We start from the raw sequence: 21,165 nt of genomic DNA, 5'->3' as shown, positions 1-21,165 counted from the left end.
ATTTTAACCTCACTCCACTGGCTCCCCATTAAACAGAGAATAGATTTTAAGATCCTCCTATTTACCTTTAAATCTCTCAACGGCCTTAATCGATCTTAATATATGGAGATGGCCATATATGGAGCATGTGACGGACTGATTGACACAAGACTTGACTAACGAATGACTAATGAAATTAAGGTTTTCATAGTAAACTGCGACCTGCAGTCGCAAATATGCAAAAGCTAAACTAATTTTGTATAACTATTGAACATTTTAAAATAATGTCATATATATTCTTTGTACAGATTTGTGACACGTATTAGTATGTGCCTGCCATGCAATGGCAAAACACAGCTTGGATTGTACCATTATACTTAAAGGGACATTTCACCGCTGGAAGAAACTGCAGTCACTCAATGTTAATAGTGTTTGTAGTAGATAACAATTTCAAATGTGCACCCTATGGCCAGAAAAATAATGAAGTCTGTGTGTTTGACTAGGGTTTGACTGGATAGCTGAATTCCTACAATAACCATAATGCTTTTGTGCACTGCCCCTCCTTGTGGAGAGGGGGAGGCTGCGTGAAGTTGTGACTTGACTTCCAGAAAGGAAGTGAGTCACATTTTCATGACAAATTTGGGTCTGAACATGGCATCATGACTAAAATGGACCGGGGGTTTCCAAATCACTGAATGCTCATTTAAAATAAGATCTGGTTGCAAAAGGGGTGAAGTGGCCCTTTAATACAAGATAACTTATATATTTGAGGTCGTAGCATTCGTCTCCCTGCTCTTCTAGAGACATTTAGATAATGTCAAAGGTCACGTCTCAGCTAGACACAGGATCTGATATGAATTTTGGTCAAGATTCAATTTATCCCCTGAGCAAGCAGGCCAGCTCTATTAGATCAATGGTAACATTTCAGCACAGCACACAGGAAACTGGGTTCAAATCCGTAGAAGAGGAAAGTTACATATAGTGCTGCTTTAAGTACATTTATTTATCCTTGCAATGGTTTTACAAAATAGTATATACTATATAGTGGACGTGTGAGTTAATTGAAAACAGAATACTCTGACCAACCTGACAATACAAAGTGAAGTAATGAATACAATGTACAATGAATACATGAAATGACACCTTTATTGAATACAATGGGTCATATTGTATGACATTTTGAATACAATGCGTCATATTTTATGAGTTTTTATGGTGAGTTGTATTGGAGAAGTTATTCAGCATCCTTTCCCTGTAAAATAGGAGTATGCTATTAGATATTCAACATGATTTATTTTGTTAAATCTTAGCCATCTTAGACAGCCAACATAATAAACCTTGATATTGCACATGTATTTATTTACCTTAGAGTCACGACTTTTAGATCTCATCTTGTTGACCTGGGATTCAGCGATGTCAGCACGCTCCTCTGCCTCCTCTAGCTCATTCTGAACCTTTCTGCACTTAGACAGGTGAGTGTTGGCTGCTTCCTCCTACAATATGATAGAGATGGTTCAAAGCCTCAATATTTGAAAAGAGCACCTTACAGTCCAAGCAAGACAATTTCAGAAAAACTGTAAAGTGTGGTTGTGGCTAATGTTCATGTTAGTGTTATTAACACTAACTATTAACACTCTAGCCCATGGCGAACACAACTAATGATGTATATTGTCTTACCGCTTCCTCAGCCTGCCTCTTGTAGCCCTTCACCTTCATCTGCAGTTTGTCTACCAGATCCTGAAGCCTGGCAACATTCTTCTTGTCCTCTTCAGTCTGAAGTGAGAGTGAATTTATGACATTTATAGTTCTTTGTATTTGTATTTTGTAGTTCATGCAATCTATTCATTTAGTTAGTGGCATGATGGATATTTAAGTGAACATGATAGTACCTGGTATGTCAGCTCCTTCACTCTCCTCTCGTACTTGCGGACACCTTTAATAGCGTCTGCTCCACCTTTCTGTGAATTGTCGACCTCTCCCTCCAGTTCACGCACCTTCACAAAGGAATTATGCACTATGAAATTACATATTCTTATTTCATTGACTATAAGCTGTGTTGAAGTAAACCACATCTTACCCTAGACTCCAGTTTCTGGAGCTGCTTCTTGCCTCCCTTCATAGCCAGGTTCTCAGCCTCATCCAGACGGTGCTGCAGGTCCTTGACTGTGACCTCCAGGTTCTTCTTCATCCTCTCCAGGTGAGAGCTGGTGTCCTGCTCCTTCTTCAGCTCCTCGGCCATCATAGCAGCCTGGAAAGAAGATAAAATGTACTTAATTATCCTGCAAGGAAATAATCATGTCACTGCACACTTGACAAACATGGTACATAGATTACATTTATATCAATGTTGACTGCGAGAAAATATCTTGTAATATAACAGGTAATAATAGGGTAATAAACAGATACTAATCGTGGTCATAAGACCAGAGGGAAACAAAAACATCATAGGGGGGCAAAACCCCCCACCATATTTTTAATACAAGGCTTACCACCATTGCCGTTGATTAATGCTTTTATAGTGCATTCGATCGATCGAGCCATAATCCTACTTACGTTAGCCGGTTAGCTAGCTATGTTGTTAGCACAGCACTGGATCGCCCATCTTAGATTGTCGTCGCCATAATAATCCATATCTCCTATTCCTTGTCCCAGATGGCATTTTGGTCATAACGACGTTTCTTTGACGGCACAGAGCCGACGATGTGGAGCTCTCCAGTGCCCCGGTTTGGATTCATATTGTAAACAAGGCCTGTCCAGGCTCCGTTCAGCTTCCTAGGTTAATACTGCTTCTGGTAGACTGGAAATGTGGCTTTTCACAATTAGATTTGAAAAAAATATATATATATCAATAAATGCTAGCGTGTTAATAATGGAGCTGGGAACTTCTCCTTTGGTCCATCCATTCCTGGGAATGATCCAGTGAAAAGAATAACAAAAAAGAAAAAGCTAATCAAAACCCCATTGTGGGATCACTCTCTCACTAAACACGGGTGAGAGAGTAACACTAATGCGAAAGAAAAGTAAAAAAAAAACAGGGATGTGGTCAGGGAAACAAACCTGCCCTCTATGATGTCACTGAGCATCATGATGCTACAGTACTGAAAGAACTTCTGAACAGAAATAAAATGTATGTCGCCGACTCGCCACCTCTGTGTTGCCAACACTTCTGTCGCCACCTCTGTGTCACCAAAACCTCCGACACAAAGGAATGTGGGTGTGGAATTCTCTCAATCATCATACTATAATTCTAACAATGTCTGTCTGCGTGTGTGTGTGTGGGGGTGTGTGTGTGTGTCTGTGTGTCAGAAACACTGCCATAGCTCCTTACTGCCTGCACCAATCACTCCCAGGCATTGACCATATGTATATGGAGGGCGTAACAAAGCCCTTTTTTCGATTTGACACATTAATGATTATTAATTTATTTATTAGTCAATTACAAACGCACCCGGGCGCAGTACCCCCCACGGCCACAAGGGGGGGCAAATATCTCACAACGGGTAAGGGCTAGTTGTAATAATTAAGCATGCCATAAGGATGTCTAATTGTCCTGGTATATTGGATAAGAGGCAGAGCTCCTAACTTACATCAGTGATGGCTTTCTTGGCCTTGTCCTCAGCATTCCTTGCTTCTGAAACACTGTCATCCACTTCACCTTGGACCTGGATCAGGTCGGTTTCAAGTTTCTTCTTGGTGTTCGCAAGGCTTGTGTTCTAAAATAAAGATTCAGTTTAGCAATGCAAGTATGAATGAGTTGTATGTTAAAAATATCTTGTTGAGTTTTTCCATTGACTTACCTGAGAGTGCAACAGTCCAGCGCGCTCACTGGCATCCACCAGTTCTTGCTCAGCCACTTTGCGGCCTCTCTCTGTCTGTTCCACAGCCACTCTCAGCTCCTCGATCTCAGCGACCATTAGACCGTTCCTACGCTCCACCATAGCAGCTTGCTCCTTGCTATCTTCTTGGCCTCTGCAAGCATCATCAAGGTGCAGTTGGGCATCCTAAAATAAATAGAGGTGGTCACGATAAGAGAAACATCAGAATGTGATTTGTTCAAAGCAGTTCCATTGTTTGAAGATGTGTCTAAATATGTTTTGCACCTTAAGCTGTCCCTGAACGTTCCTCAGCTGCTTCTGGGCCTCAGAAGCCTGGCGGTTGGCGTGACTCAGCTGAACCTCCATCTCGTTCAGGTCTCCCTCCATCTTCTTCTTGATTCTAAGGGCATCATTTCTGCTCCTGACCTCAGAATCCAGAGTGCTCTGCATGGAGTCAACAACCCTCTGGCTGTTCCTCTTGATCCCCTCCATCTCTTCATCCTTCTCTGCCAGCTTCCTGTCCACCTCACCCTTGATCTGGTTGAGCTCCAGCTGGACACGGAGAATCTTGGACTCCTCGTGCTCCAGAGTACCCTGAAATGCAAAAATACAGGATCAAAAGGTGTTAGGACTTTTTTAATATAACATCCATCATTATACTGCTACACTGTTTGAATGTAAAACATATTGAAATAAATAAAACTTTAGGTTATAGATGTCTGTATTTTATTGAATACCTCTGCTTCCTCCAAGGCTGTCTGGATCTCTGACTTCTCTGTCTCTGTCTGCTTCTTGGACTTCTCCAGCTCATGGATGCTCTTTCCAGTCTCACCGATCTGTTCAGTCAAGTCTGAGATCTCCTCTGCAGTGGATTGAAAGTAATTAATCAGTCAGCAAATATTTTGTATTTTCATTTTAATAAAGTTGTAGCCTGATCCACCATTTGATCTGTTTATTTTTTTATTTTTTTAACTGTTGCTCTTAAAAGAATGATCTGAAAACGTACGTTGCAGGTTCTTGTTTTCACGCTTCATGGTCTCCAGTTGGTCCAGAGACTCCTCGTAGGAATTCTTCATCTTAAACAACTCAGTGCTGAGAGAACGAGCCTCTTTCTGAGCTCCCTCCAGTTCTGCCTGTCCCTCTTCAAATTTCTGCTTCCATTCTGCCAGGACCTGCATACAATTTGTAATGAAATGTGTCATTTACCTCCACTTTAAGGACCTGCACACCATTTGTAATGAAATGTGGCATTTACCTCCACTTTAAGGACACAATAATTATTTTGTAATAATGTACGTCAAAGCACCTTATCGAAGTTCCTCTGTTTCTTGTCGAGGTTGGAAGCCAAACCATTGGCCCTCTCCACATCAATCATGAGGTCTTCCACTTCACCCTGGAGTCTCTGTTTGGTCTTCTCCAGAGAGGCGCACTTGGAATTCACAGCCTCGATTTGCTCCTCAGCCTCCTGAAGACGCTGGGCGAGCTTCTTCCTGTTGATCAGTTTTCAATGGAATTCGATTATTGTGGGAAATGTTTTGTATAGTGAGTGGAGCCTAGGGCAAAACGTGTGATGCGTTTTGACCTTGTAGATCTGCTAATTCCACTCTTTCTGAAAATGTTGGAAAACTTTTTTTTGACATTTTGACATTGAAATGAATATCACGATTATGCCCATTTAGATTTTTTTTAAATCTCAAGCGATTATCTCAGATAATTGCGATTGGGCGACAGGCCTAGTGGTACCTGACAGTGGGCCCCCAGAGCATCTGGGAAACGTTGAAATCGCCCAACCCTTCTGGCCAAAGCTGCAAATGCAGGCAGGCGGTTTTGCTCGTGCGCATGTAGCTCGAGCAAAAGAGTGCGCAGCTGGGGTTTAACACAGAGCTCTTGTTCACGAGTTAGCACTTCCACATTTTCAATGCGGCAGTAGAGCGTTCTTCCGGGTGCTTCAAATGCCAGTGAGCAACTTCTATTGAAATTAATAGTGGGGGCTGTCCGCTCTCTAGTTTATATACCGGGATAACTCTATGGTAAAAACACTGCTGACTTACTTGGCCTCCTCCAGCTCCTCAGTGCGTTGGACAGCATCAGTCTCATACTTGCTCCTCCACTGACACACCTCAGCGTTGGCCTTAGACATTCCACGCTGCAGCTCTGCCTTCGCCTCCTGCTCCTCCTCAAACTGCTCCCTCAGAAGGTCACAGTCATGGCGAGCTGATTGCACAGCATGAGCAAGGGCATTCTTTGCCTGTCAGAAGAAAATAGAAAAAACAATGTCAGCTGAATGAAATGACAAAGATTATGAAACTAAAAGGGAAAATAATCTGTTCCTCACCTTAACCTCCTCTTCAACAAGTCTCTTCAACTCCTCAATCTGTTGGGTGAAGGCCTGCTTGCCTCTTGTGAGCTGAGAGACCAGAGCTTCTTTCTCCTCCAGTTGACGACTAAACTCACCTAATTAGAAAATTGAATATTAATTTCAAACATATAATCGGTCCTGGAATCACTGTGGATCAAAAGCATTATCTCTAATAGCGTCAATTTGCTCAAGTACCATCGACAAACCATGTAGACAAATGATTTATGATTAAATGAACATTTACCGTTCTCTGTCAACAGTCTTGCTCTCTGAGCGCCGATATCATTGATCTGGCGAACATTTTCATCACTCTTGGCCTTGATTTCACTAAGTTGATCCTCAAGGGTGCGGCACATCTTCTCAAGATTTCCCTGGAAACGAACATTATACATGTTCAATCATCTTTTTTTTTCAGATAGGTTCATTGCTTTGATAAAGCAAAGCCAATCGATGGAGTCTATAATCCCGCCCTCCGGTTTATAACTGTATGGTTTCCTTACCCAACACTATCTTAACAGCTTCATAACATTTAGAGTTTTCAATCACCATACTCGTTCACAAGATTACTTGTTTTAAACATTCCCACTGTTAAATCTGAGCTATAAAGACTGCCTTTTAATGCCATGTGAAACTATCAGTTTTAAAATTTGAGTATTTCATTTAACTTTAAACACCTTATTTTGTCTCAAGAATGATATTATACCATGGCATTTCATCATACCTTTGCCTTAGCAACAGCCTCCATGTTGCTGGACAGGTCATCGATCTCCATCTTGTATTCACTCTTCTCCTTCTCCAGTTTCTGCTTGACTCTCTGGAGGTTGTCGATCTGTTCACCAAGTTCCGCCACGCTGTCGGCCTGTTTCTTACGGAGAGCAGAAGCAGTGGCCTCATGCTGCAGGGTGGACTCTTCAAGGTCACGACGCAGCTTCTGGAACTCAGCCTCGCGCTTCTTGTTCATCTCGATCTGAGAAGCGGTGGCGCCTCCAGCCTCCTCCAGCCTCTCACTGATCTCTTCAAGTTCCCTGGAGAGATCGGCTCTCTGCTTCTCCACTTTGGCACGAGCGGCACGCTCTGCCTCGATCTCCTCCTCCAGTTCTTCAATACGAGCCTTTCAAATGAATGATGTTAGATTAACATCTGAAAATAACCATTCACACTTAGGCCTACTTATTATTAATGATTTTACAGAAAATAAAAATACCTGGAGTTCTTTGATCTTCTTCTGCAGCTGGGCCCCCAAAGATTGTTCATCCTCAATCTTACTCAGAAGCTGGCTTACTTCAAAGTCCTTCCTGTTGAATAAAGTCAATAGTCATATTTTAGCATCATTCTGCAGGTGGTTTCTCTCCATGACATTTCATATTGTTGGTGCACATTACTTCTTTATCTTCTCGTCAGATTGCTGCTTGTCATTTTCCAGGTCCATGATGGATTCCTGGGCCAGTTTCAGATCACCCTCAAGCTTTCTCTTGGCTCTCTCCAGGTCCATGCGGAGCTTCTTCTCTTGCTCCAGAGAACCCTCCAACTGCACAACAATTTATTGTTCTTATTAATCAGTACAACAATAAACATACGTAAGTAAGTAATAAACATATAATATTAAAGATGGAGTGCCGTGATATTTGTATCTTTTCCAGTTTTTCATGTGTTTATAAGATCACAGTACTTCATTAGACCCCTTGGTGTGGTTGTTATGTGCAAGGTTCAAGGTTGCAATGATGTCTTCCCTTTGTATTTAGGGTTTCTTCCTGGAGGCTGAAACATTGACATTCAAACGTGCCAATGAAAAAACAGTGATATAGTAACATCACAAAATCATCCCTAACCCCTCCCTCTTTCTCATCCAATAACAGCTGTGGGTGTGGCTTCAGTTCAGGTGGATCACCACCCATCACCACCCACCAGGCAAACCAGGCATACTTAATGAAATGGTGGGCGTGTCCACATAAAAACAACATTTTAACAAATACTGTACACTTTTTGGGAAAGAAATTGTCCACCTCATATAATAATAGTACCTGATGATCATGTTTTAGGGTGGAAAGAAATCACTGCACTCCATCTTTAAATTCAAAACATCTGATTCCCTTTGGTAAACTCACATCATCAACTTGCTGCTCCAGCTTGGTCTTGGCCTTGGTCAGAGTGTTGACTTTGTCCTCCTCTGCCTGCAGGTCATCCAGGGTTTGCTGATGGGCCTCTTGGAGGGCTTTTTTCTCCTTGGTCAGCTTAGCGACGCTCTCATCCTGAGACGCCATCTCCTCAGTCAGGTTCTTCACCTGATAGAAGCAAAACATAATGTGTTGTCATAGAAGGGCTCAAATTCAATCAGTGCTTTTCAAAGTGCATTCCAGGGACTCTCAGGGTTCCTTTAGGGGAGGAATTGACCCTTACAAGTCTGTAACTAGTGTATGATCTTGAGTATAATCTATACCTTGTTTTCAGTGGCGTGTTTCTCCTTCTCCACTTTGGCCAAGGTGAGCTCCAGGTCATCAATGTCCTTCTTGAGCTCAGAGCATTCATCCTCCAGCTTTCTCTTCTTGGCAGTCAGTTCTGCATTGATCTCCTCCTCGTCCTCCAGTCTCTCGGTCGTCTCTTTGAGCTTTGCCTCCAACTGGATCTTACTTTTAATAAGACCTTCACATCTCTCCTCAGCATCATTCAGAGCCTCGTCTCCCTAGTTGTCAATGAAAATGAATTTGTCAGCATTTGTTCTGGGTGAGGTGAGGACAAGGAAGAAGCTGGAGGGGTGCAGTACTAAGTTCCGACACGTGTTTTGATCCGACGGTCATTAGACCGACCACCTACCTCTATCCCTAACATAACCACAACCGCAATCACGGGAGCAGCACATGTTCGAGCGGTAGTCCGACCGCTGTTCCCGCATGTCGGACTAATAGACTGACACCACGGCGCGTATTCAGAGCTTCAAGCTGTGACTCCGCCAACCCCCGGGGGAAGTTGTGATTTGCTTTCGTTCACTGCAATGCAATTTGCGGCATTTCCAAAACAATATTGCAAACGTATTTGCAATGCCATACGTTGAAAGATCTGTTGCCCGTGGACAAGGCACGCTACCTCCGCAAGTTAGATATTATCAGCATAGATGTTTGTCCGTATGTGATTAAGGATTGGACCAAGTTGCATTGGCAGCCATAGAAAATTCTTACCCTGGGCTAAAACCGGATGTGACATTTGTGGGCGTTCCTGTCTAACGTGGTGTCAGTCTATGCTCAAACTAATCAAACTCCTCCAAAAGGATATAATATAGTAGTGTATCAACCTCCTCCAAAAGGATATACTATAGTAGTGCGTGGGTGAATAGCAGTTGCATATTCAAATTCACCCTCCCCACAGAAGAATGTCAAATTGGGTCAGGCCCTTGTACTGAACAGCCGTTCGACCACCAGGCATTCTCTGCCATGGTCTGCAATGTATACCATGGCAGAGAATGCCTGGTGGTCGACTTTGGTAGAGATTTGGGTTGTGTATTTACCTTGCCATCATGATGTTCTCCAAATGTGGACAAGAAATCAAAAATAATTGCTCTAGTAATTAGAAATTGATCATTGAAAATATTCTCCTCATTGACTTACATTGTACACTGAAACAGCTCACAAAGTCACTGAAGGAGGAGAGGACACTGGAGCAGCACGGACATTTAGAGCCTTTTATTAGGTACTAGTATACAGAACGACTAACGTTTCGACCTAAGCCCTCAAAGTCACTCTTTTAGTACGTAAACAAACAAACAAAGTTGATTCAGACAATATAGAGCATCACCAAACCCAGTTCTGTTAGTTTTTCTTTTATAAAATGTAAAATTCCTGTTGATTAATTTTGCTTCAAATAGTAAATTCAACAGGAAGTTAACGTTATTATTAAAAACAAAAAGAGTACTGGGTTTGGTGATGCTCTATAGGCTATTGTCTGAATCAATTTAGTTTGTGTTAATTTAAAAGAGTGACTATGAGAGCTCTTTCAGCGTCAACGAGGAGAATATTTTGAATTATCAATTTCTAATCAATGGAGCAATTCTTTTTGATTTCTTGGCATGGCAACGTAACTATACAACTCAAATCTCAAAAAAGTGGTCTTGCCCTTTAAGATGATAAACAATATGAAATATTAGCAACTTCCTGTAACAATTTCCTGTACAAGTGTAGCTACTTACTGATGCCGATGCTGCTGCAAGGTTATTCTTCTCCTGCACCACAGCTATCAATTTCTCTTCCAGTGTCTTCTTCAAGGCCTGGGCAGTGGCCAGGTCAGTCTTCATCTTTTCATAGTTCTCCTTCATGTTCTGCAGCTCCTTCTCAGTCTCAGCACTCTGCAAGAGAGGCTTGATCTTGTAGTAGACCATCATCCATGGCCAGTTTTTCACATTGACGAATGAGCGGACGTTGAACTGGATACTGTAAATGGCCTCTCTGTGGACAACAGTGGATCATGATTGAAATGTAGATTGAGGGTTTCCATGTAATACGCCTGCAGGCTGTTATTATATAATTGTGTCATTATAGTTGTACTATTGTTGTTGTTATTATTGCTGTTGGTATTATTGTTGTTAACCGCCGCAATGTAAATGCAGGATGACCCCCCCCATCCTATAGCCAGATTCTGCTAGAGGTTTCTTCTGCTGTTTATTAAGGAGATTTTTCCTTGCCACCATCATCAAAAGCTTGCTCTGCAATTTTTGCTATTTTATTATAGTGATTTGACACTTTATTTCTTTTATTGAATAGATGTTTTCAAAGTACCTCCTAGCCGTCATCTTGACATACTCCTTCCTCATGATGTAACCCCTTGCGATTGCCTGAGTCATGCCGACCAGAGCAGCCAGCTTTTCATCTCGCATCTCTTCAAGGACACCCAGCAGACCAGCTTTGAAGAACACCTGAATACAATGTCACAAACACTGTAACTAAACAACCATAACATCTATTTTAGTCCTCTGTCCATAATGTTAAACCAGATTGGGAGTGTGTTTACCTTGGTGTGTCCAAACCTGTAATCATCAACAGGTACGTCAATGGACCCAAGCAGCTTCTCAGATGCCTTCTTGTTGTCCATGAACGCGCCTTCGGGACATGCGCTGGCGTTCAGTACTTTGTATCTGTTTAGCAGAAGTTCATGGTCATTTTGCATGCCTCCCGTTAATACGTTTGGAACTAAAAGCTGCTGGAAAAAGGAATTGATACCTCTGCTTGAAATCAGCATAGGGGATTCTGCTTGGGAAGCCCTTTCTACAAATTCTGATGCCCTCCAGCACACCATTACACCTCAGCTGGTGGATGACCAGGAAGTTCTCCATCAGTCCTGTAAATATGTTGCTTCATTATTATTACAACAAAATAGTTACGCACTGGCCAAAGTTGCATTTAATGAGTCAAAACGAGTCAACCAAAATAGAAATATAGCATTTGCTATAATTGTCTGGGAAAAGGGCCCTAGAGCTAAAGCAAATTGTGAGGACAGTGTCTGGTTAGTCAGTCTCCTAGCTGCAGTGGGGTTGCTGTACAATAGCCTAATCCATGTAATGAACCTATCTCCCATGTCAAATCTTTCCATCACTGAGAACAAGTATGAACATTCCACCTGGTCGAAAGCCTTTTCCGCATACACGGTCTTCCTTAGGGCCTCTAGAAGAGAATTGATAAAGCGTCAAATGTTTCTTTTCTGTTTACCTGGACACTTGGACTCGTTGGGAATCAGGCAACGCACAAAGTGAGGATGTGTGCTCCTCAAGTTGGTCATCAGCAACTGCAAGTTTGCCTATTGAGACATAAAGGTTTATAATTAGTCAAAAGTGATAGAATGTTGTAGTTATTTGAACTCTTTAGATACTACTTACTTTGCAGATTTAGATTGTTTTTAAAAACATACTTTAACTTTTACTTCAAACTTTAATTTAATTTAATTTAATTTTTTACATGGATATAATGTTGATAATAATAACGCTTCATTCTTACAGGGATATATGTTGATAATAATGAAAAGATATTATTACCCTGAAAGCACTAGACACAGTCTGCATGGAACCACCCTTCTTCTTGCCTCCCTTCTTGGTATTATCTGTTTAAATTAGAATCATGAGTTATCATTAGTTATATACAGTAGAATGAAAATGCTTCCCCTCTTGTCAGTTTCTGAATGTTTATAGTATTGATATAACAATACCTTCAGGCTTAGGTGGGGGATAGAACACATTATATTATATTATTGTCCTATATTAATTTGTTGTTGTCCCGCCCTCTTTGTGTTCCTATTGCCTGGGGTACAGCCATAACTCCAGTTCCCAATATGCTAAATGCTCCAAACCAATTGTAATAAACATACCTTCAGGCTCAGGTGGGGGATATAATGTACAGAGCAGCTTCACTGTAGACTTCTGGTACAGCTGCACCACAGAGTCGTTGAGAGGATCCTTGTTCTTCTCTAGCCATCCTGTGATGCTGTTGATTGATTGATTACTTTATTAACAGTTTTTTAACAAAAGCCTATCGCTTGTTTCCATTGGGGTCCTCCATACTCAATTAATCGAAAACTGTAGTCCACAGCTCCGGTTATATTATATTATATAATATATAATTATATATACAGTGCATAATATGCATACTATAGGGTTCTGTTCACCTGTAGTCCACAGTTCCAGCATAGTGGACCAGGGAGAAGTGAGCCTCACCCTTGCCTTTACCAGGCTTGGGTTTCTCAAAGGCCTTGTTCTTCCCCAGATGCAGGTCAATCAACTTCTCTGCAAAACTTTTGTCTGTAGCTTTTGGGAACATGCACTGCTCTTCAAGGCTGGAGAAGATGCCCAAGGGCTTTGGGAAGGAGATAAAAGAGACAAATCAACAAAAGCTTAGTGCCAATGACAAAAAAAAAGAAGTGTGTGTGTGTGTGTGTGTGTGTGTGTGTGTGTGTGTGTGTGTGTTTGTGTGTGCATGTGTGTGTGTGTGTGTGTGTGTGTGTGTGTGTGTGTGTGTGTGTGTGTGTGTGTGTGTGTGTGTGTGTGTGTGTGTGTGTGTGTGTGTGTGTGTGTGTGTGTGTACATTATGTCCATTAAAGCACAAAATAATTGTATACCTTCAATGAACGCAATGCTGATACCTAAGTCCATAGCAATACATAATAATATAATACGCTATACTATTAATAATTCTATACCTTCTCAATCAACTCAATGCAACAGTGTATGTATTCAGGTCAATTGCAGGCAGCCAAGTCCATGTACAGTACCTACCTTCTCAATGAGCTCAATGCAGATAGCCAAGTCCATGCCGAAGTCAACGAGATCCCAGGGAATTCCCTCTTTCAAGTATTCTTCTTGTTCCAGAACAAACATGGTGTGGTTGAAAAACTGTTGCAGTTTCTCATTGGTGAAGTTGATGCACAGCTGCTCCAGGGTGTTGAACTGTGAGAGGAAATATCATTAGCCCAATCTCTTGTAAATGTGTAACTGTGACAAAAATATTTAGTCTCCAACATAATACAAGTCCATGCTTACATCAAAGATTTCAAAACCAGCGATGTCCAGCACACCAATGTAGAAGTTTCTCTGCTGCTTGGTGTCCAGCATCCCGTTGATCTTAATGACCATCCACAAGAACAGCTTCTCATAGATGGACTTGGCCAAGGCACTGACTGAGTTCATTGTCTAAAGGAAATAGGAACATTATAGTGAATTACACAATTTAAGCAATTTTAGCCTTTGCATAAGCCTGCAAGGTTTTCAAGGCTAGACCAAGTGTTACGGGCTAGGGTGGAGTCTGAAGAGGTGACTCTTCAGATTACGGTGGAAGATTCTGAGTTTGTCTGCAGTTCTAACTGCAATGGAAAGTTTATTCCAAAAGTTTGAGAGCCAGAAGGGAGAAGAGTCTCTCCCGAGAGCTTTAGGGAAGGTTGACAGCTTCCCTGTGTTAGCTGATCTGAGTGAGCGGGATGGGTTTTAGGGTTGGATACACAATAGAGGGTATGTACATGCATAAAGTGAATGGCAAATCGAGTGGCAAAGTGAGTGACAGTCAGTTAGATGCAATCAAATACAACTTCTCTATTTGGCTGTCAAGGCCAGAAAGTAGTTTTTTGCCACTTAGTAGACATTCCCGCATAACTTCCGGGTTTGATGATTATGTCACGCGCATACCCACTATACACAAGGTGTAGTCATATATACTGTATATATATAGTTTTTTTATATGTTTTTTTTAAAAGATTAGTTTTTTGCTTGTTTGCCTTTATTGATAGATACAAGTGAAGATGGACAGGAAAGAGGGAGAGAGAGAGACCGGGAAAAACATGGACCAAACGTTGTCATGAACGGGACTCAAACACACAACGCACTACGGGCAGAGCCTAGATATGTGGCATGCGCCTGTCCTGGACCACTAGGCCAGCAGGCGCCAAACATGTCAGTATATAGAGGTACTTGGAACTGCACATGTTTCTGCAGTGTGCTGTTGTTTTTGTAGCAAAAATGCAGGGCAAAGGTTTTTCCTTGGCCTTGGTCAAAGTTTTAAGCAAATCAGTGCAGTTACCTGTAAAAATGCCAATCGGCCTGTTATAGTGCCACCATGAGGCTGATTTGAAATGTTTACTTCCTCGGCTGTAATATGGGAATATGCGTGCAAAATTTCACAGAAATTGCACACTGCGTTCATGCATTTTGTTCAGTTTAATGGATATAGAGATACTGTGTACCGGTTTGCATGATGTTTGGACAAAATCTGTAGGACTAGGACATGTGTTTTGCAAAAATCGACCTCCTAGTGGCGCGCCGATTACGCCAATCTGAAAGATTTGGGGCAGAGGTTCTGCTCTGGGATCCACCGATCCAGGGAGTGTGCATGCATAGTTTCGCGGCCAAACAATGCCTGAGATTAGCTGCTCAGAGACACACAGACATGGTGCAAAACATAATCTCTGCCTCGCCTTCAGCCTGGCTGAGACAATAACGTTGGAGGATCATTTTAATAATGATTTAAAACAGTCTGGACACAACTTATAAGGTGTGTATGAAATCAGAACATGGAAATAATGTAACTTTACTCACCTGTGGCACAGTTTGTCCTTTAGTGACATATTCATTTCCCACTTTAACTCTGGGGTAGCAGTATGCCTTAAGCATATCCGCTGAGTTCAGACCCAACAGGTAGCAGATCTTGTCAGCCACTGAAATGAACATACAATTTGCAATTTACGATTCAGGCATTTAGCAGACGCTTAACCAGAGTGCGATTTAAGAAAGTTAAACACAATTGGTAATACATTGAATGCATACAGCTAGTAATCTAGGACCATTTAGGTAAACCAAATAACCTTCAGTATAAACAGTATAATATAAATAAATAATGACAATATATTGAAAATATATTTAGCTTAGTTCTTTTGAAATAAATAAATATAGAACTATCACATTTTTTGTTGAAGATGCAACTTACCCTCCGTGCCGTCTGGCTCCGCCTGTTCCTCACGCTGCTTCTGTTTGAAGTTCAACACCCCATGATGCATCACTGCACCGGTGAACTTGTAGATGGCCTGTTTCTCCTCAGCGTTGAAGCCCAGGATGTCAATAGCATCCTGAAGATTCAGATTGAGATTAAGCATTATATTAGCAATCCAGTTTAAATAGGATTATTTTGGGAGATCATGGCCTGAAAACCACTGCTGTAGAAATGTTCTTTTGCAGAGCAACTGCAATTCACAGTGAGTATTAGAAATGTAAAATAATGTCCATTTACATCTGTAGCCTCCAACTCGACTTTGTCATCAATGCTGGCCACAGTGATCTGACCCATGCTGATCAACGGGAAGTCGTATGGGTTGTTGGTGATGAGACAACTTTCTGAGAAGGGATAAAAAAAAGTGTGAACATGTGTTTCTATTCATTAGTGTGGTTCAACCAGACTAGTAATAGTAACACTTTATTTTTTTTACTTCTTTCTAGAGTAACCCTAAACTTTGGTTCACTACTTATCCCACAGTTTTCATGGCACACACTTGACCGGCTTCATCGGGAATTGTATTTTGCTAAGAGAAATGTTTAATGTTTACTGATTGAATTAATGTATTTGTGCATTACATTTCCCCATTGACATGAATCGGAAAATGCGAAAAGTCACGTTGAAGTATTTTTTCCTCAGAGACCGTAAGGGCTATAGTTACAAAACTAGGAGTGCAGGTTCCTAATAATTATTAAAATTAATTAACTTATAATTATAGCGGTCGGCTATATGGTGGCGCTATAACAGCCCCCAACTATTGAACCGTAGGTCGTAAAATCAAATTTATTTTCCGCCATTTCGAATTTTCTCCAAAACACAATTTCTGCTCCTACAGATTATGTCCAAATATCAAAAACATTTGTACACATGATCTGAGGACCTATCCGATTAAAACAACACAGACAGAATTTTGATAGTGTGTATCGTGCGGCCGTAATCGTCGTCCAAAATTAGTGGGAGGGGCCTATTTTACAAAAGACTTCCAATCCATCCCAACATGTCACGGGTGGTTTAATCAACCCAGAGCAAAAGGCAATTCCATTTTCATCCACAGGGGGTGCCGCAAATGCAAAAAAAAAAGAAAAAAAAACATTAATTTTGTTGCAGAAATTTTATATTTGGGGGGATAAATCCCCTACAAATTACTTCCGCATGATCACAGGGGTGACGTGACATTGTAATTGGCTAGAATAATTAGTGGGAGGGGCCTATGTAACCGATTGCGGCAACCACACTTTGCAATTTTTCAAAATTGCGACTTTTCTAGTTAATTTATGTTCTCACTGCATCATCAGTATAATTCCATTTACCAATAATCCCAGGTAGGTGGTCGGTCATCATCTGGAAGAAGATATGGTAACCTCTCTCTAGAGGAAGCTGGTAGGTCACTCTAGACTTCTCCAGCAGATCTATATGGGTTGTACAACATAATTAATAATAATAATAATAATAATAATCTATATGGGTTGTACATAAGTCAAAATGTAATCCTCAAATATATATTTTCTTATCTCTGAACTTCATACTTACATGTCTCAATATCAGCACTGGCCAATTTACCCGCATTGTTGAAATGGATTCTGATGAATTTACCCTGTTTGATATAGCACAATTAGTTGCATCCGTCGTGTGGAATTATTGCAGGTTTACTCATAAAATGTCATTATTTTACACTTACAAAGCGAGAGGAGTTGTCATTCCTCACAGTCTTGGCATTACCATAGGCCTCCAGCAAGGGATTGGCTGCAATAATCTGATCCTCCAGTGACCCCTAGAATGTTTTAGACATCGCCCAATTTAAAATTTGGTCTGAATTCTTTTAAATTGAATTGCTATATTTCATATAAATGCTTTATGTTCCAAAACATTTTTGTTAAAGTTAAAAACATATACATATACAGTACCTTAATTTTACCACTATCGGCGGCCGATTTCTCTCCACTAGCAGTTGCTGCTGTTGCAAAGTACTGGATGACACGCTTGGTGTTCACAGTCTTCCCAGCACCGGATTCTCCACTGGTTATAAACGCATACATTCAGATAAATGCACTTAGTGAATTTGTGTACAATGTTCTTTTTTTAATGCCTAGTAGATGATGGAAACTTACGTGATCAGGACAGACTGGTTCTCTTTATCTGTAAAATGTAAAGCAATTTTTTTGTCATGGATACACAGCACAAAACCATTGTAGTTATGTATTTGTTTACATTGTCCTGACTAGTACGTACCCATCAGCATGAACTGAAAGGCGTTGTCAGAGACAGAGAAGATGTGGGGTGGAGCCTCAATACGCTTCTTGCCTCTGTAGGCATTTACAACCTCCTGGTCGTACACTGGGAGCCACTTGTAGGGGTTCACAGTTGCACAGAACAAGCCAGAGTAGGTCTGAAGGGGAGAAGAGAGAGAACATTAACATTGAACATAACTTCAGAACCATGAGTTTGTTTGCATTTGTTTTTCTAAGGTTTTTCATTTGATGATGTAATTTGTACTCTGTGTTTGTGTTTTTCTTTCTTTGACAGGTGAAATAGTGTACTGCTGTAGAAAAGCTTACATAGATCATCCATGCTGCATAACGCTCTTTGAGGTTATACAGGACAGAGGCTTCACTGAGGTAGGTCATCATGGCCATGTCCTCAATCTTGTCATACTTGGGAGGGTTCATAGGGTGCACGTCCGCCTCAGGGACAGTTCTTTTCTAAAAAATAAAATATTAAAATAAAAGCACAACATCAGAATCTAATGTGATTACAGTTGTACTGTGCCACTATTTGATTTTATATACACCTACCTCTTTCTTGTCAATCGTTTCCACGGTGACTTGTGTACCCTCCTTGCTTAAAATCTTACACTTGAGGTACAGCTCGCCCTTATCAGCCACATATGCTGCAGATTTGGCATCAAAGGGCGCAGTTTGAGCTTCCATTCTCTCCCTCTCTGGCTTACGGAGATAAATGGCGGCCTGGCCGTACTGCTTCATCTCTTCGTCCGTACTCATGGTGGCGGCTTTCTGTAGACATTTCAGGAGAGGAGAAGCAAGCACTCAGTTGGGTAGTTCAGTATAAGAATATCGGGTAGTCTATAGAAAGGAATTACAGCATTAACTTTTTATCCATTTAGGATTCTTTGTTTATTAAAGGTTTACCCCCAGCAGCAGCAACAAACAGACGTTTCAGCCCATAGGCCTTCCTCTGCTTATTTTATATTTATTTTACGCTGAGGAAGGCCTAAGGGCCTACATTTGTTGCTGCTACTGGGTGTGAACCTAAAGAATAAATGGAATAAAAGTGTGTGCTGGTATGCCTTTCTACAGACAGACAATAGATGGTGTTGACACCTTTGCTGACTTGACATCTGAGCAGATCATTGTAGGACTATGCTAGGTTTAACAGAAAAATTATGAACACTCACTTTTCCCCTCTACCAGTAGCAGTGAAATCCTGAGTGCAGTACAAGTCCTAAGTGTGGGGAAAAAACATAATTTTGAGTTGAATGATTTAGTATTATATGAATCCTATATTGTTCATTCTTGCCGCACAGCAGTTCATGAGAGACATTTTTTAATTACTCATTAGTTCCACATCTTAAAAGAGTGATCCATTCCATCCAATATTATCACTGCATGCAATGAAATGAATTGATGCTTGCCCATTCACTTCTTTTCATTGGTTTGTTTGTTATTGGCTTGTTTCTTTTTTCTTTTTTTGTACTGAAGCAATGCTAGAATTATTTTCCCCTTTCTAAATACACTTTCATTCCATTGTATGAATTAAGGTTACATTCAGAGGTGGTTACACTAGCCAAACTACTACTCAAGTAAAATAATAATTATTTAACTTTAATTATAACGTAATTTAAATGTCTAAATAGAAATGTATGAACAAAAGCAAATTCCAATCTGGCCTACACCATAATTACAAATAAAAGACTATACAGTCAATAATTTAAATCTGTACATTTTAACATCAATTATGCTGTCCACTATGTGGACTATGCTGTCCACTAAGTGGGTCATCTATGTGGTATGTAAGGAGTCATATTAATGAAATGCTAATTAACATGTCTGGTTTATATGACTAGGATTAGATAACATCTCTAAAACATTTATATGACTATACATAGCTTAGATATCTAACACATTAGGACTATTAAAGACAGATAAAGTGTCACTCACCAGATGAAACGCGGAACACCTCTGCAGTGGGTCCGTGTCAACCAGCTCAGCAGGCTTATATGAGTTGCAATTGCATGCTATGCAGAAAGTAAAAGTAGGAATGGCCTTTAATGGTTCGTTCGTCCATTCGGATACTGGATAGTGCATCTTGGAGGTGCATAAACTTTATGACCATGCCAGTGGCTCTGATATAAAAATAGCATAATTGGCAGGGTGTGGGGTGCCTGTTTTGGTATAGTCATGACAGCATGATACATTATTTTAATATTCAGTGAGGAAAGTAAATACGTAAATGTGTTGAGAATTGCAAATACTCCACTTAAGTAAAAGTACCACAAAATTGACCATTATTTGAGTAAATGTAATTAGTTACTTTACACCACTGGTATTTCCATTGTATGCTTCACACTCTTAGGACTCTTAAGCTTTAGTCACATTTTGGGGGGTTTGATGTTATTTTTTATTGTTTTGTCACAGATTTAGGTTAGATGTCCTGATGTCAGATGTCTTATAATGGCACTGACTTCAATGTAGGAGCAGCACTGGTATTAATCACTCAACCTCCAGCCCATTAACGTGTCTCACCCTAACCCAATTTCCATTCCTTGTGCTCATCACATTTCAGCATTACATTTCACCATAAATGCATTAGTTAACAGACACCTTCCATGTTTAATTGCAAACACAGCTTCTCTCACACAGCTGATACAGTCCAAGTTGGTTTTCACTCACAGCTTGCCTATATAAAATCAAGCAGATACAAAGTAGCCTAAACCCAAATCTAGTGTGTTTAATGAATAGACCAGTGGTTCTCAAACTGTGGGTTGGGAGCCCAAAGGGGGTCCCCAAATGATGAATGGGGGATTTGCTTACAGTTTTTTCTCACTCAACAGTACAGTAGTTAAGTATATGCAGGGTATCTGCAAATTTTTAAAGTGACAATTTAAGGTCTTTAAAGTATTAAAAGTAATAAACATAATTTTTTTTATAAAAATAAAATCATTGGTCAAATAGCCAATATTACCTAAGAAAGAGGGATTTTTTTTGTTGATCGGCTATTTTCACAACTGTGAAACCGAGTGCTGAGCAGCAGTGGTGTACAGTAATTACATTGAATTTGTTATTGTACTTAAAGGGCCACTTGACCCCTTTTGCAACCAGATCTTAATGATGTTTAGGACACAATAAACACTTTCCTGGGGGTTTTATGTGTTTATTATGTGTTTTTAGATATCATTAGATGTCATGAACTCATGACCAAAATTGGTCATGAAAATGTGGTCTCACTTCCTTCCTGGACTACAAGTCACACTTCCAAACAGCCTCCCCCC

The 21,165-nt window shown here is 40.6% G+C and overlaps 1 protein-coding gene across 1 annotated transcript; it reads right to left on the bottom strand.

Moving 5' to 3' along the window:
- Positions 1-1,107: 1,107 nt before the first annotated feature.
- Positions 1,108-19,904, bottom strand: LOC310864901 (myosin heavy chain, fast skeletal muscle-like). Its single transcript, XM_083773730.1, has 42 exons — positions 19,835-19,904; positions 19,072-19,118; positions 18,452-18,670; positions 18,215-18,358; positions 17,889-18,045; positions 17,768-17,795; positions 17,564-17,675; positions 17,338-17,430; positions 17,190-17,253; positions 16,970-17,068; positions 15,897-16,000; positions 15,597-15,735; positions 15,209-15,327; positions 13,664-13,813; positions 13,400-13,570; positions 12,793-12,980; positions 12,496-12,611; positions 12,167-12,231; positions 11,844-11,931; positions 11,358-11,475; positions 11,149-11,272; positions 10,917-11,053; positions 10,331-10,586; positions 8,591-8,833; positions 8,259-8,435; positions 7,536-7,681; positions 7,358-7,448; positions 6,875-7,264; positions 6,398-6,524; positions 6,130-6,248; positions 5,846-6,042; positions 5,101-5,284; positions 4,801-4,966; positions 4,532-4,656; positions 4,080-4,388; positions 3,777-3,980; positions 3,567-3,692; positions 2,057-2,227; positions 1,869-1,973; positions 1,657-1,752; positions 1,344-1,472; positions 1,108-1,231 (listed from the first exon to the last, which is right to left on the bottom strand). The coding sequence occupies exons 3-42, from the start codon at positions 18,656-18,658 to the stop codon at positions 1,214-1,216; spliced, it is 5,802 nt and encodes a 1,933-aa protein (XP_083629856.1). The 5' UTR covers positions 18,659-18,670; positions 19,072-19,118; positions 19,835-19,904; the 3' UTR covers positions 1,108-1,213.
- Between the last annotated feature and the right edge of the window lie 1,261 nt (positions 19,905-21,165).

This window comes from Protomyctophum parallelum, assembly GCF_964188405.1.
Source record: "Protomyctophum parallelum genome assembly, chromosome: 9".
Classification (NCBI taxonomy): Eukaryota; Metazoa; Chordata; class Actinopteri; order Myctophiformes; family Myctophidae; genus Protomyctophum; species Protomyctophum parallelum.
The sequence above is the reverse complement of the archived record's forward strand: the minus strand, read 5'-3'. Positions and strand labels throughout refer to the sequence as shown.